The sequence below is a fragment of the Pleurodeles waltl genome, chromosome 3_1 (assembly GCF_031143425.1).
Source record: "Pleurodeles waltl isolate 20211129_DDA chromosome 3_1, aPleWal1.hap1.20221129, whole genome shotgun sequence".
Classification (NCBI taxonomy): domain Eukaryota; kingdom Metazoa; phylum Chordata; class Amphibia; order Caudata; family Salamandridae; genus Pleurodeles; species Pleurodeles waltl.
The window spans coordinates 130,489,086-130,505,286 of NC_090440.1; the positions used below are offsets into that span (position 1 = coordinate 130,489,086).

A 16,201-nucleotide genomic window follows, 5' to 3' on the forward strand; every position below is an offset into this window, starting at 1 on the left:
CTGCATATTCTGTATGGTGGGCCCATTCCTCAACCGCTTCCTGATCCCGCTAAAGTGGTTCTCCTGACCTGATGCATGGCACTGCTAGCGATAGGCTGGGACAGGAAACTAAAACAACTTACCCTGCTGTGGAAGGGACGGTGGCTATAACACTCAGCCTGCCTAGAGATTTGGGAACTGGGACAGAGTAGGTATTACTTATTTGGGGGAAATATGCCAAGAGAACTCCACAAAATCATTGCAAGAGCTGCAATCTTTCCACCACCTTGTTCCATAAATATTTAAAATTACGCCATTTGTTAGCATGTCATCAGTCAGAGATCGTGCCACTACTGGAGTTCAGTCCTTTAGAATCTAAACTCCTCACGGGAAATTTGAGACAGAAATGGATATCCCAAATTTACAAATCCCTTGTAATCTACATGCCAGATAGGTTCACAGCCCTTAAACAGTACTGAGAAACATGGGTGAGACAACTAGAAAAAGCAGACAAAGGACACAGTGATGTCCCCTCGCACCCTGGCCATTTCCTCCAGGTTAAAACTCATCCAACTCAATTACTTTCACACTACTCCCCTCACATCTCGCAAACTGTGGCAAGCAAACAGACTAGTCTCCCCAAAATGCTTCAGATGCTCAGAGGTGCAGATTTTTATGATAGGGTGGCTGTGCCCTGTTATCAAAACATATTGGAACTCAATACAGACTGTACTATACAGAGTTGTGCAGCGATCTGTGGTGCTGACCCTGAGGATCGCCCTTCGAGGCTTCCTGGAAGACTTGGGAGGCCTATTAGGAGACCGTGCTTTAGTAGGCATAGCAACAATGTTGGCAAAAAGAGACATATCTTGTAATTGGACTTCTGACCAATCTCCCAATCTCTAGAAATGGCAAGCAGCCAGTGATTGGTGTGCAAAAATAGAAGAGCCTATCTACTGGGTCCGTGGCTGTCTATGTAAACATAATAAAATATGAGAGCGATGGTGGGATTGTTTTTGATTAGTCAATACATCTATGTATGTCTAATGATTTCGCTGATTGAGTGCATGCACTACTACACAATTCTGACTGCCATAACAGTGGGACAGTTTAAGAACATTGCCATGATACTGCTTTTTTGGATTTCACATATGGAAATGTTAACCACATTTGGTTATGGAAAAAATGTATAGGAACTTAATAGCCTTTGAAGAATTATCAACGGACCTGACTTGACCCAGATTTTTCTGCATGAAATAGTATGGTTACACAGCATACCCTCAGATACTATCACTTGCAGGGATTCCCAATTTCCAAACGTTTGTCTACCCTTTTGAAACATATGAGAACTCTTACCCAACCAGTCAGCACCCAAAGCTGATGGAACACCATTTGAAATGCTACACAATGAATCACTAGCTAAATGTGTGTATAATTTCTGCATCGTTTGCTGGGATACTCATCATTCTTACGGCTTCCACCCACAACCTTTACAAAAGTTGTCACCAGCAACTCCAACTGTTATGGTTTTTGCTCTATCATCCACTATCTTAGTGTTGGGCCTGGCCCTCTCTGCAGGATCACTCCAAATATTTTGCCTTTTACACTTCATTTATCTGCTCAATTAATTTTTGTTGGCTTTACCACTGCTAACCAAGCCAAAAGTGCTTGTGATCACAGCCCTAAAACATGGTTAGATTGGTTTATACCTAATTGGCATATGAAGTTTACTTTTAAGTCCCTAGTCCAGTGCACATAATGTGCCAAGGCCTTGTAGAGTGGTATATGATATACCCAGGACCTGTAAATTAAATGCTACTAGTGGGCCTGCAGCATTTATTGTGCCAGCCACTTTAGTAGCCCTTTTAATCATGCCCCAGGTCCTCCACTGCAGTCTAAATGCAATGTTAAGCTGGCAAGTTTACTTGGCATTTAAATCCCCTTGCCAACCCTTAACCTCCTGTTTTCTTACATATAAAGTCATCCCTAAGGTAGGCCCTGGGTAACCCATAGGGCAGGGTGCTGTGTAATTAAAGGGTTAGGCACGTACTTTTAAGTTTTACATGTCCTGGTAGTGAAAAACTCCTAAATTAATTTTTCAATACTGTGAGGCCTACCCCTCCGATAGGGTAACATTGGGGATTCCTTATTATTACATTTAATAAACTGTCATTTCTTATTGGGCACAGGTAGCTATATCACGTTTGGTATCTATGAAAATATAACGATACTCATTTTTCGGCCCTTTGTGCCTGCAGCCTATCTCGGGTCACATGACTGGATGTAGATGACAGTTAGACTTTGTGAATTCCTCACAAACAGTCACACAATAAAGGGATTAGGTGTGCCTCAAAGGACCATTTGCTGGCTGGGGCAGAGCCCCATTTGCAACTTAATAGTGTGTGTTGCCTTTACATAAATTGCCTAACACCTATTGTCACTGCAGCCAGCTTCGAACCAGGAAATCCATGCACTTTAAAGAACCTTTCTAGAAGCTTCTACCACTTTCCAGAAAAAGAGCAATAGGGTATACAAATAGGGCTTTCAGACCCACTTTTCAGTTCACTCCTGGACTTGCGGAAGGACTCCGATGACTGCCTGCTGCTGTGACCTGCTGTGCATTTTGCAAGACTGCTTTGTTTTACCTGGAAGAAGGACTGCTTTGCAGCCTGTAGCCTGCCTTGAAACCTCAGAGGCCAGCCCTGTTGTTGAGCCCTGCATCTTCACCTCAACCCAGGACTACCAAGTGGCTCAAAGGGCTAGTTTGCTGGCCTCATGTTCAGAGCCACAGGACACAAAAGGCTCCCACCATCTTAAACCAACACCTAAACACAGCTTGAGGGAGTCCTGAACCCCAAAGAGGTGTCCTACCAGTCCTGGACCCTTGGTTGTGATGCTAAAGGTACCCAGAGGCCAAATTGCAAACTTGAGGACATAAAAAATTATTGGACAAAAACTGGTCTGAAAACCAGGAGGCGAGGGGGCCAACCTGCTCACCTATCTGCCCAAAGTGCATTGATGGTCGGACTGACTTTGCAGCTTCTCCTGCTACATTCTTTTCCAGAGCAGCAAATCCTTTTCAGCTGTCGTTTGCCAAGGGGGAATCTGGCCTCATAGAAATGTCTTCAGCTGCAACCCTCTGCCTCACTGACTTCCATTCAGGAGACTAATGGCCTGATTCAGAGTTTGGCAGAGGGGTTCCTCCATCACAACAGTGATGGATAGCCCGCCTGCCTAAATATAAATCCCATAGGATATAATGGGATTTATATTTCAGCGGACAGGATATCAGTCACCTTTGTGACAGAGTAACACCTCTGCCAAACTCTAATTCAGTCCTTAAGTCTGAACTGAGAAAACGTCACCGCAGCTTTGACTGAAGGCCATCCAATTGGAACCTTTCCTCCTAAGACACCTCCTGCACCCCTGCCCAGCTGAACCCTACCTTCTTAGATACCCTTTTTCAGAAATTCTTCTAAGTCCGAAGGTACACGCTGACTAGGCCCAATGCACTTCTTGTATCCAAACCATGCTCCACCGAAGCCCGCCATTTTTTTGGACTTTGACCAGGTCTTGTGTGACTAGATGTCCAAGGTTGGCGCTTTGATCTTTTAGGTGCTAGTTTTTACTAATAACTTTTAAAATTCATAACTCTGGTTCTACTGATTAGATTTTTATTGTTTTGGTGTCAAATAAGACTTATTAAATTTTACTTTAGTTTTCTAAAATGTATTGATATTTTTCTTGTGTTGGGTTTCACTTTATTATTGTTTGTGTGGTGCATAAATATTTTACACATTGCCTCTAAATTAAGTCAAACTGCTTTTTGTGCCAAGCTAAGGAGGTTTAAGCACAGGTTAACCTAGTGGCTTTCTGTGGTTCACCCTGCAAGAGATTGCAGCTGTTGCTTGACCAGGGCTCACATCCCAGTCAACCAACAACCCAATGTTTCACATTCAACCATTCAGGACACCACTACACTACAGCACAAGGCTTAAGCGGACCACGGGTGACGGACAGACAGTTGTCACTCTCAAGCTCTGATTAATGGAAATGGGGGCACGGTTTTTCTGTGTATTACCCAAAGTTTGTGCGATGTCCTGATTCATGGGTCATTCCCTGGTCTATCGGTTGGTGGGTTCTTGCACTGTTCACTTGATTATGCCAGCTCGGCAGCATAACCATCCTGTTTTTCATGTGTCCCATTTACAACCCACTGCTGCTGTTGGTCTAGTTCAACCACTTCTGTTGTTGGTTGATGGGTCCCTTGAATTTGAAGTGGATTTGCAGGCTTTTTGGGACCAACTGATACCTCATAGCCTAGAAAGTTTAAACAAACCTGAGTGTCCCTGGGATCTTGCTTCCAATTTCCACACCCCTGGTCTGCTATTGTGTTTTTATCTGCAGTTTTCCAATATGACTGGACCTGACTCTTGTAATGAAAGGAGGCTTGAAAACTGCTTTAGTATACTGTGAGCGATCTGTGGTTTCCATGCAACTGAGCATAGCAGAGTTAGTCCTGAGTGGTGACACTGCAAGACAGTCTCTGGCAACAGGACATCACAGGAGGGAGCACTAGTTTGCCTGATACTGAGGTCATGAGCTATTGCTTTGGGTTACCTAGTCAAAAGTGGTTGTAAGATGCCTCTGCACATTGCAATTGTTTGTTGAATGGCTCTGATGCTGTTGAACCAGTCCACTCACCGGATGTCAACACACACACTTTTTTTTTTTTTTTCTCCATTGCTATCCTCAGGCTCCTGCTTGCGCCTTCTCCTTATAATGCTTCCTAGTTTCTATCTTAATCTGCTCCCCAACACCCTTCTGTCACCCCACCATCCATGCGGTTCAACTGACACTTGACTGCTCTTGCTAGGTTCCTAACAGAGGTCACCTGGAAGGCAGTATCATTACATTCTACTTGTTGGAAACACATATTATTACTTTACTGAGAGGAGATTTTGAGTTCTGACATTTTTATTATCTGTAATTAAAGGGTAACTTGCAGACATACCCAACCCTGAAGATATCACTAACCCTAAAGAGACTGCTTCCGATCAATGCCTATGAGGGAGACCCAAGGCATACAGTTGCCACTGTCTTATCTCTTTAATGTCCCCTAGTCTCTCCTCCTATATGGCTTGTCACAGATCAATCCAGAGAGCCTGCATGGAACAAAAGGGCTGCCAAACCAAGTCAGGGGAGACTGATAAAAGACAACATAGGGGTTTGAGGCTAACAACTCCTCAGAGAAAGCGGGCTACCAAAGATGATCTTGGGGCATGGGGCTAACAAACAACTGCCATAAAGAAAAAGGGTCTAACATCCAACCACCAAGGTATATGTGACTAAGAAACTACCATCTAACAGTCAAAGTAGAGGGCTACCAATCAACAACTAGAGGCTAGCAACTAACCATTCTGTTGCAGGTGGCTACCAACCCACATGGGCAAGCAGTTGAGAGGAAATGTAGGTGCCAAAAGACAGTATGGACATCTTGATGAATGTCTGTTTACAGGGGAATTCCACTGCTACTCCACCTTAAGACACGGAGCCCTTTCAATTTAGGGTAAATAACATTGCTGGGTTGAAAGGCAGCCACAAGTATACTTTTGGATTCTCCTATAGCTTTATTTTGCAGACATCCCCTACATCTCAAGCTATTCAATAAGGTAGGAACAGGGTTTTGTGAGAAGCTGGCCTGGTTTGTAGTGGGTACCAGAGGTACTCACACCTTAAACGAGGTCCAGTGATCCACCTTAGTGAAATGTAGGCAGTGTCTAGCAGCTTAGGCTAACTAGAGGTAGCTGTAGCAGAGTAGCCAGGGCTGAACTAGGAGATATGCAAAGCTCTTTCAATACCACTATAGTCACACAGTACTTATACACAATAAAAAACAATACTCAGTGTTATCAAAAATAAAGGTACAGGGAGCTGAGCATCACAGGATAGAGTGTCAGGGACCTAAGCTACACTGTGCATGAAGAACTTTTGGAAGAAGTGTGCAGAAGCCCAAGGAGCTGCAGAAGACGCGGTGCACAGGGGTACTGTCTGGCACGGAGAGGCAAGCCATTAACTCCACCAAATTTGAACAGCTGGTCCTTTGGATAGGCAGGATCACGCTTGTCAACAGGAGGAGTCCCAGAGTACCGGTTGTCGTTGCAGAGAGGTGCCTGCTGAAGCAGGGATGTGACTCTGTCACTCCACAGGAGATTCCTTCAGTCCTTCTGATGCAGAATGAAGACAGGCAGTCCTCAGAGCGTGCACAACCTAAAAACTGCTGCAGTTGCTGCTGAAGTTGCAGGGTCACAGTAGCCTTCCTGGATACTGTGTTGCAGTTACAGCAGACCTGGAGCAGTCTGCAGTTGATCCGACAGTCAGAAGCTGAAGCAGAGGAGTCCTGGTGGAGTCATGCAAACCGAATCTGAGGAAACACCCAGAGGAGAGACCCTAAATAACCCTGAGAGGGGGATTGGCTACCTAACCAGGTATGCACCTAACAGGAGGGGTCTCAGACGTCACCTGTTAGCAACAGACACTCAGATGCTCCCAGAGGGTCCCTACACCTCAGAATCCAAGATGGCTAATGCCAGGGGCACTCTGGAGGAGCTCTGGGCATCACCCCTGGGGTGGTGATGGACAGGAGAGTAGTCATTCCCCTTTCCTTTGTCCAGTTTTGTGCCAGAGCAGGGACTGTGGGTCCCTGAACCGGTATAGACTGGATTATGCAAGGAGGGTACCATTTGTGCCCTTCAAAGCATTTCCAGAGGCTCTAGGATGATAACTCTCCCATGCCTGTAACACCTATTTCTAATGGGAGAGGGTATAACACCACTCTCCTAAAGAAAATGCATTGTTCTGCCTTCCTGGGATTGAGCTGCTAAATCCCCAGGAGGGCTGAAATATGTCTGTGAGGTGGCAGCAGCTGGGGCTGCAGTGGAAACCTCAGAGAGTTGGTTCGGCAGTACTGGGGGCCCATGGTGGAGCCCCCAGGGTGCATGGATTTGATGGTGTTGGTTATGAACAAAAGATAGAGGGAATGATACAGAACAACTGTGTGTAGAAGGAGAGAGAAAGTTAACAGTCTAAGAATGGGAAGACTGCCAAAGCACAATTCGGTGGTTTTGTGAGTGCATTATTGCAACAAACTCTTCCTTTGCTCGGTGGATTTCGGAGGAGGTACTTATGCCGGCCACATCAATGTACACCGTTCACAAGTGGGACAGCAGTGACACTAAATTAGCCAAGGAGGTGCTGGGGCTTGAGGGGGTGGATGGGGAGCTGCTCTGTGTACTCGGCCTGGACCAGGAAGGTGTAAGAAGACTGTCCTTGATTAACCAGACAGGGGAGAACACGGAAGTTCATCCGTTCCCTTGATAACTTGAAGGCAAAGTAATTTCCGTTAATCAACCTGAAAGGTGGCTGTATTCGAAGGTTCTGTTGTTGATCAATGCAAAAACAACAAGTCCATCACTTGTTGTTTTTGCTCTGTTGTTGATCAGCCTGGGACTGCTATTCATGCGAATGGAGATATACGCGATCAATCTCAGCCTGATGGATGCAATAAACTCTGTTGTGAGGAGACAAGGGTGGAGAAGCGCAATGGTGAGACGAGGCAGCTCTGAAGGTATGAGAGATGCAGCTGATCATTTAAATCCGGCGCAGACCTGGGTCAGCCTGTAGAAGAGGGCACTAACATGGGACATTCTAGAGGACCTGCTCTGGATCGGCATGGATGGTGCCACTGCTGCAGAACTGTTCAAAGCTCGCTTACCTGCATTCGAACTCCTCCCTCGGCAGATGCCTGCAGTACTCCCGCTGAAGTCCTACGAACCACCATAGGGTTTGTGTCCAAGTTTCCAACACCTAACAGACCAGCACCCCAGGATCCAACTTCAAATATGGCCACAAACAATATCTCTACCCATCCGCCACCTCGGCTACTATGGGCACAGCCAATCACCACGCACGTTTTAGACGTATGGAGGTGTGTAGCCCGTACACAAAATAAACGTCCGCGCGTCACTATGGCAACGAGTAACGCCGGAAGTGTCAGCTGAGTCTGCAAGGAGGTGGACACTGGACAGCCGGAAGCAAAAGAGAGGCGGGTCCTGTCGTGTCTTGACCTGTCAGACAAGAGGCGAGTTGAATGTAACTGGCATTAGGGATGGGGCGGGTCTCATTGGCTGACAGCCACCAGAACGAATTTCGTTTTAGTCAAAAGCCACAAAGAAAGCTGCACTTACAGCTAAGAGGTTATTCTGCTGCTTCGGGTGAGCAGTAAGTTTGGACATGATGTATAAAGTGATGATTAAGTTAATCTCTTATTCGCAGCCTAAAGTTAACATCTTAGGCCACTGTAGAAACGTTTTTAGCGGTCGTAAACCGCAAATTGGGCCGTTTACAACCACTAGCTGTCCTTTTGACATGTACCGACCATATTATGCGATTCGGTAACCAATTACTGAATCGCAAAATAGGGTTTTTAAGTCGGTAATAGGAAGAGGCATGTTAAGGGGGTCCATTCTGTAGTAATCACAGAATACAGGAATAAGGTTGGCAGGTTTATTCGCTAGTCAGTCACTGCCACAACGCGACAACTGTGATTTTTCCATTGTCAAATTCCCCTATAACATCCAACGCTGAGCGCAAGGTTCCATGCGCTTATCAACACAGTGGAAATAGACAAGAGACCATTGTTAGTGCGTCTGACCTTATTTGGTCTTTTAATATTAATTTATAAGTGAACCCGTTATTTGGTCGATGGACCTTCTGACTACGCTTAGAGTGATTCCACTATAAGTCCAAACTTCAATGCAAATTAGTAAACATCAACAAATATATCTCAGGACTCAATAATCTTCACGCACCATAACCTATTTGGTCATGAATAACCACACTACTAGTGAAAGTTAAAATGTTTATTTCCCTAAATTAACGATGCTAATATCACGTAAATTAGTGTCAAAACCAAATGGTATACATACACAAACAACACCAGTTGACCAAATCTTCTAAAGAATCTCAATTTAGCTAGTGCATTTACTATCAGGCATTCAAGAATCACAGTACAAATTAATAGCAAGAATAACTGCACATTGGAAATTACATACATTTAGATTCAGCAAATCAACAACATTGACTCTTTTAGAAATGATTTGTTAGCATTTTCCAGTGTCTCCCTATCTAATCTTCAGATTGGAATAGCATATTTGGGCTTCATGCAAAACAATTTTAGTCAAAAGTTAATTTGGAAAACATCTAACTATGGCTCTAACAAAAAATAGCGGTTGGTACATAAAGACAAATAACAAATCTATAATTAAGTCAATAGCATTTTGTTATACCTCTTATGGATCGGCAAGCTGCAATTCTCTTCATCAGTTGGACATCTGTCTGGTCATCATCAGCAAAGGACAATGAAAGGGAATGGTTCAGACACAGGGGTCTCTAAGCAATCTGAACCATTTAAGAAGCAATCTCTAAGGTACAGCATCAATCAATTAGCCATAAAACTTTAACTTTAAAGTTAAGAATAAAGTCATCAGGAACTGCTCCCAAAACAGAACCTCTATGGAGGAAATCAAAGTAGGAAAATCAGTGCTTCTCCTGTGTGCAGTCGGGCTAAGTTAAAATTACCTAAAGAACTTCCCACATTGCAATTGGTCAGAAAATCGTACGTTTACATTCAATCCAATAAGAATTAAATACCAAATCTAAGATATAACTAAACTGCCTTTCACACGTTGATGATTGGCTCCTCTTCTCCTGTTCCCATTGTCAGGTAACATTCTTTTATCCATTCGTCCTCCAGTCAATGCATCCATTGTTGGTTCCTGGGAACATCACTGTCTCACACATCAAATTCTACAATGTAAGAAAAGTGCTAATACAAGACATTCTAGCAAGCAGTTCTCATGAGAAAGTTAAAGAAATTCTGCTAACGTTTGGTCAACACAGTGTGAACAATAAATGTATTGAAATCTTCTGAACATACATTCCCACAATTTTATTCAGACATTACAGCTTAATATGAGGCTGCACAAACTAGGCCCAAACCTCGTTAACTTAAGGCCTACGATTAATAAGCAAATACATAGCATCAAATCATTAATATAACACACTACTATAATTTCTCTACACATACACTTTGAATAATGATTAATATGCATTCTCTAAAAGCATTACATATTTTATGGTGGCCACTCAAGCGGGCACATTTTCCAAGTTGCACATTATTTTCTCTAGTAGGCTAATTTCTATGTAAATTCTTAACTCATAACAAGTAAAATTCATTAGTAATAAATTCAGCATACACACCATCAACAATACATAACCTATTTATATTCATGTCAATAACATTTATAAATTGTTAGCGTGAATAGTTAGCAGTCAGTTTACAACCTGTCCAAGTAGGGACCCTCACTCTAGTCAGGGTAAGGGAGTCACACCTAACATAACCCCTGCTCACCCTCTTGGTAGCTTGGCACAAGCAGTCAGGCTTATCGCAGAGGCAATGTGTAAAGTATTTCTACCCACAAACAGTTACACAATGAAAACACCACAAAAGTACTCCACACCAGTTTAGAAAAATAGCCGAAAGTTACGTTAAACAAGACCAAAAAGGACAAAGCCAGCATACTCAAGAAAAGATATACATTTTTAAAGTTGAGTCTTAATCCATAGGAATCAATGGATGCGTTGTTTTAGCACAAGGTACGTGGTATGTGTCAAAAATAAAGCCGTAGGAGAGGTGATGCTCAGAAAAGCAAGCAATGTGTTGACTCTTTACTTACAAGTGAGGCCGTGCGTCGATCCTTTCCCTGCCGGGTAGGCGCTGTGTTGAATCTTTCCCCGCAGGACAACAATGCGTCTATTTCTGGCCATGCAGCCTTGGTTTCTTGCGCTGATGTTGAAGATTTGACACTCAGGGACGATGCATGGAAAATCTTGACAAATGGCAACAATGGATCCATGCTGAAGCAGATGATGTGTCAATTTCACCAGCAGTGCATCGATTTTTCAGCCGATGTGCAGGCGCTGCGTTGATGTTTCTGCTGCAATAGCCATGGTCAATATTTTTTTCTTTAGGTCACCAGTTTCAACTTCCAAGGGCCTCAGGATTGGATTTGGCACCACTTGGCAAGTTAGGACTCTCAACAGAAGAGCCCAGGAAGATGAAGTCTTAAATGTCCCTGGGACTTCTTAACAGGAGGCAAGCTCAGTTCAAGCCCTTGGAGAACCCTGGAGAGCAGGATGTAGAAAGCAAAGTCCAGTCCTTTTCATTGCCAAGGAAAAAGTAGCATCAGCAGGCCAGCACAACAAAGCATTAGGCAGAGTGGCAGGTCCTCCTCAAGCATCCAGCTCTTCTCCCTGGGAGAATGTCTTCAGTCTGAAGTTGTGGTGTCAGCAGTCCAATCCTTATACTCATTTCTGCTTTTGAAGTAGGCAAACCTCAAAGGAAAGTCTTTGTAGTGTACAGGACCCTGCCTCTCCCTGTCTTGGCCGTAGACACACTCCAGGGGGTTGGAGACTGCTTTGTGTAAGGACAGGCACAGCCATATTCAGGTGCAAGTGTCAGCTCCTCCCTCCACTCTAGCCCAGGAAGACCCATCAGGATATGCAGGACACCCCTCAGCTCCCTTTGTGCGACTGTCTAGAGTGAATTCACAAGCTACCAAACTGTCAGTCTAACCCAGACGTGTATTCAGCAGCCAGGCAAAGCCACAGAATGGGTAAGCAAGAAAATGCCCACTTTCTAAAAGTGGCATTTTTAAACTTACAATTTAAAAAACAACTTCACCAAGCGATATATCTTTAAATCGTGAGTTCAGAGACCCCAAACTTTGTATCTCAATGTGCTCCCAATGAGAAATTACACTTAAAGGATATTTTAAGGCAATTCCCATGTTATTCTATGGGAGAGATAGGGCTTGCAATAGTGAAAAACGCTACACACACTAGTACATGTCCGACTTTTTAAATAATCTGCACCCTGCCCATGGGACTGCCTTGGGCCTACCTTAGGGTTGACCTCCATGAAGTAAAAGGGAAGGTTTGGACCTGGCAAGTGGGTGCACTTGCCAGGTCAAATGGCAGTTTAAAACTGCACACACAGACACTGCAGTGGCAGTTCTGAGACATGTTTACATGGCTATTCAGGTGGGTGGCACAATCAGTTCTGCAGGCCCACTAGTAACATTTGATTTACATGCCCTGGTCACTAAGTGCACTTTACTAGGGACTTACTAGTAAATCAATATGCCAATCATGGAGCAAACCAATCACCAGCCGAATTTAGACAGAGCACTTTAGCACTGATCGGCAGCGGTAAAGTGCCCAGAGTCCTAAAGCCAGCAAAAATTCAGCACAGAAGCAAAAAGTACAGGGGAAAACACACCATATGCTGACAGGTCTAACATACATGCACCAGACACTACATCATCTCCCTTTGTTCAAGAAATTCACATCACAAAATTCTTGCACTTGGCTGGCATACCAACTTTGTGTTTAGGTCTGAAATTTAGACCATTTTGGGTACTCACCAACTGTCTGAAACTATCTGCATTAGAACCTTGGATAACTGGTGAGGATGCAGTTCCATTAACATATCGTTGGGAACATGCATGCATGTCAGACAACTTGACTGTACTTCTTGATCACTACTAGTTCCTTCACTGTCCACGGCTGTCCTTGTATTTTTGGCAACATTGCAGGACACAAATGTGGCACATGACGTTCTACCTCCCTCCATTCTCCAACGAATGACTGACCCTGACATTCTGATTACTCTATGGGCTTATCCAAATTTAGTTACACCTACATTATTTCTAGGGCGTCTGATTCTTAGAAAATCACCTACATTTATTTTAGTCTTGAGTCACAGCCTTTCTCATAGTGTAGTATCACTTCATTTTGATTTGTTTGCTAGCTACCACTTCTTGTACCTTTCTTTTCTTACTCTGAACACTTTCAATGCTAGTACCTTTTTGTTTGACCACATTTTGGACACTCAGTTAAGCTGCAGGCACTCCTCCCCTCAACAGCTCAAATGGAGTGACACTATGAGAAGTCGTATGGTAAGCCCATGAGCGCTCTTGCAAAGCCTCTCTCAATGGTTTCTTATTTCTCAAAGCCAGCTAAACAGTTTCTTTAACAACACGTTAGCTCACTCTAATTGGCCATTTCCATGGGAATAATATAAGGATGACTTGGAATGATAAATGTCTGAAGCTTGCAAAAATGAATCCATTTCTACTGACATGAATTGTGACCCATTATCACTCACTATACCGTGAGGTATATCCTCTCTGGCAAAACAGTTTTAAGAAACCTAATGACATTGCTTGTGGGAGGATTACCCATAAATTTAAAATCAATCCATTTACTGTAGTAGTTTATATATACAACAGCAAATTTCATTTCATTTAGCTAATTGTACATTGAAGCAATTAAACCAATTCCAAGTTTGTGCCATGGTCCATCAGGTAAAGGTATAGAGGTTAATGAACAAGACCTCGTGCACAAAGCTTATCAGCATCTTGACACACATAACAATTCTGTACCAATATCTTGACATCACAGTCCATACAGGGCTACTAGTACTCAGATCGTGATTTTTTTCATTCCAGTTATACTCGTAGGACCTTCATGAGCTAATTTAAGAAGTTTGGAAGGAGGTACCTATTTGTAATTTCTTACATTGATGGTTCCAGTGAGTGTTAACTCATCATTAACCTTCCAATAAGGTCTTGAGGAATCCATCAACATCTTTTGCTTGGACCATCCTTTAACAATATGGTAATATATCAGATGAAATTCAATATCACTAATAGCTTCAAGCACACATATCATCCAACCCATCTGACGAATAAGCAAAAGCCAAATCATCACTCAGCTCATTCACTTCATCTTCCTCACTATCATTAAAAGGCAAACAAGATATGTAGTCAGAAGTAACATTGGATTTCCCTGTTAAGTACTCAACATCGAATACATATTCTAATTTACATTGTAACCTGGTGATTCATGGAGACACCTTACCTTTACTGCACTCACTTAATATGCTTACTAATGGGTTATGATCAGTATGAATCAAAAAACGTTTGACACATAAAGTTTTTTTTAAATTTTGCCACCGCACACACACAAGCCAGTAAAACTCTCTTAACTACAGAGTATCGTCTTTCAGGCTCTTTCAGCTTACATGATGCAAAGGCAACCAACTAACTTCCCTGTTGTTTTTGTGGACTGGAAACAGCTCCAAAACCAACTTGACTCACATGTACAGTGGCTATTGATCCAAGGGATTCATCAAACTACTTTAATGAAGGTGCCTTCTGAATTACTTTCTTCAATTTGTGCATACACTTGTCACATTCATTGCTCCATTTGAAATCAACATCTTTTTTAGTTAAGTTACGCATTGGCTCAGTTTTGTTAGACTAGTTCTGAATAAACTTTGCATAAAATTCGCGTAGTCCTAAAAATAATCTTAACTCATCCTTTGGAGTATTGGCAATTAACGCAACCAGACTAGGTTTTGGTTTGACACCTTCAGCACTTATGTTGTGGCCCAAATAAGTCACTTAATTCTTGAAAAACTTACAGTTGTCTTTACAAAGGGTTAGACCACTGTTTTGTATGTGTGTGAGCACAACCTTTAGAATGTCCAAATGACTCACATCATACTTTGAGAAGATTAAAATGTCAACTTGGAATGCCTTTATTCCTGACATTCCATCAAACAACATATTCATTATCTTCTGGAACACAGCAGGTGCAGAACATAGTCCAAAAGGCATACAGCAGAATCTAAATGATCTCATTGGTGTTATGAATGAAGTTAGATCATGCAAGTCTGGATGTGATAACACCTGTTGGTATGCTGTTGTGAAGTCTAATTTAGAGAATACATTGACATCGCCAAGAATCACCATAAATGCATTAATATTTGGTAAAGGTTGCGTTTTGACTACCACCACGTGCCGATTCAGTTGTCTTAAACCGATGCACAACCTAATTTCACCAGACTTATTCCTAGCTATGACAACCGGGGACAACCAAGATGACGCATCCACAGGCTCAAGTATCCCTTTCTGCTCCCACTTATCTAGAAGGACCTTCACTTCTCATCTAACAGACAGTGGTGTGTTAGGCACTTTTTGCTTTACAAAAATAACATTATCCTTAAATTTAATAATGTTCTGAAAACCCTTCAAATATCCCAATTACTCAATGAAGACTGACTCAAATTCCTGTAACAATTCCTTGGGGTTTATTTCAGTTAATGCAAACACATAAGGTGCCTTACAAGGATTTATCATCATGCACAACTCTTTTTGTCTAAACCAACCAAGTATGTTCACACCTTGATTCACCACATATATTTTTGTTTTGGTGATTCTGCCTTAGAAGTCAACATTCACTTCAAAGATTCCTTCAAGTTTAATTTTATGTCCTTCATACTCTACTGGCACAATTCTTCTAGGCTGTAAAGTTGACTTACTCTGTATTCAGTCATATTCGTTTCTTTATATGATAGTTATACGTGACCCAGTATCTACCAACATTTTCAACATGTGAACGTCTACTTGGACCATGCACCATGGTTAATTCTGTGATCTAAATCATTAATTAGATTCACCATCAATATCAAGTCATTACCTTCACCATACTCTTGCTGTACAGCCAGCACTTTCTTGAAACATGACCCTGCCTGACACACTTGAGCAAAATGATCTTTTCTGCCATATTTTCTACATTCTTTGGCAAGGGCAGGACAATTCTTATATGAAACTACATGGTTGGTTGATACACATTAGTAACACTTCATATGTTCATTGCATCGCTGCATGGGTGTGTCCACTTTACATTTAGTTCATAGTATGCCATCCTTTTCACTCTTCTAGGTTTGCGTACCCAATTAATTTAATTGGATATATCAGATCTGTGGAACATTTTAGTCCCTTTTGCTGATCACTCATAATTGTGCTCATCACTGTAGCCAATGTAGGGTTTTTATGACACAAACAATTCTCCTATGCCTTAGTATGTAAAGCTCATTACTAAATGATCCTGGATCATGTCATCAGGATTTGGAAAAGCACAGGACGATGCAAGCATGCGTAACGTAGCTGCATATGACTCCACTGATTCACCATGTGCTTCGTATCTAAAATAGAAATTATGCCTCTCCACTATGATGCTTATAGGTCTATCA

The 16,201-nt window shown here is 42.5% G+C and overlaps 1 protein-coding gene across 3 annotated transcripts in view; it reads right to left on the reverse strand.

The window, feature by feature from the left end:
- Nucleotides 1-7,939, reverse strand: part of CCDC34 (coiled-coil domain containing 34) — a 145,312-nt gene extending 137,373 nt beyond the window's left edge. The window contains exon 1 of one of the 3 annotated variants that reach the window (XM_069221964.1): nucleotides 7,754-7,939. In XM_069221964.1, the coding sequence (XP_069078065.1) occupies nucleotides 7,754-7,819 (66 nt within the window). In that variant the 5' untranslated portion in view covers nucleotides 7,820-7,939. The remainder of the gene's footprint in view (nucleotides 1-7,753) is intronic. The other 2 variants (XM_069221962.1, XM_069221963.1) reach the window with 2 other exon arrangements.
- Between the last annotated feature and the right edge of the window lie 8,262 nt (nucleotides 7,940-16,201).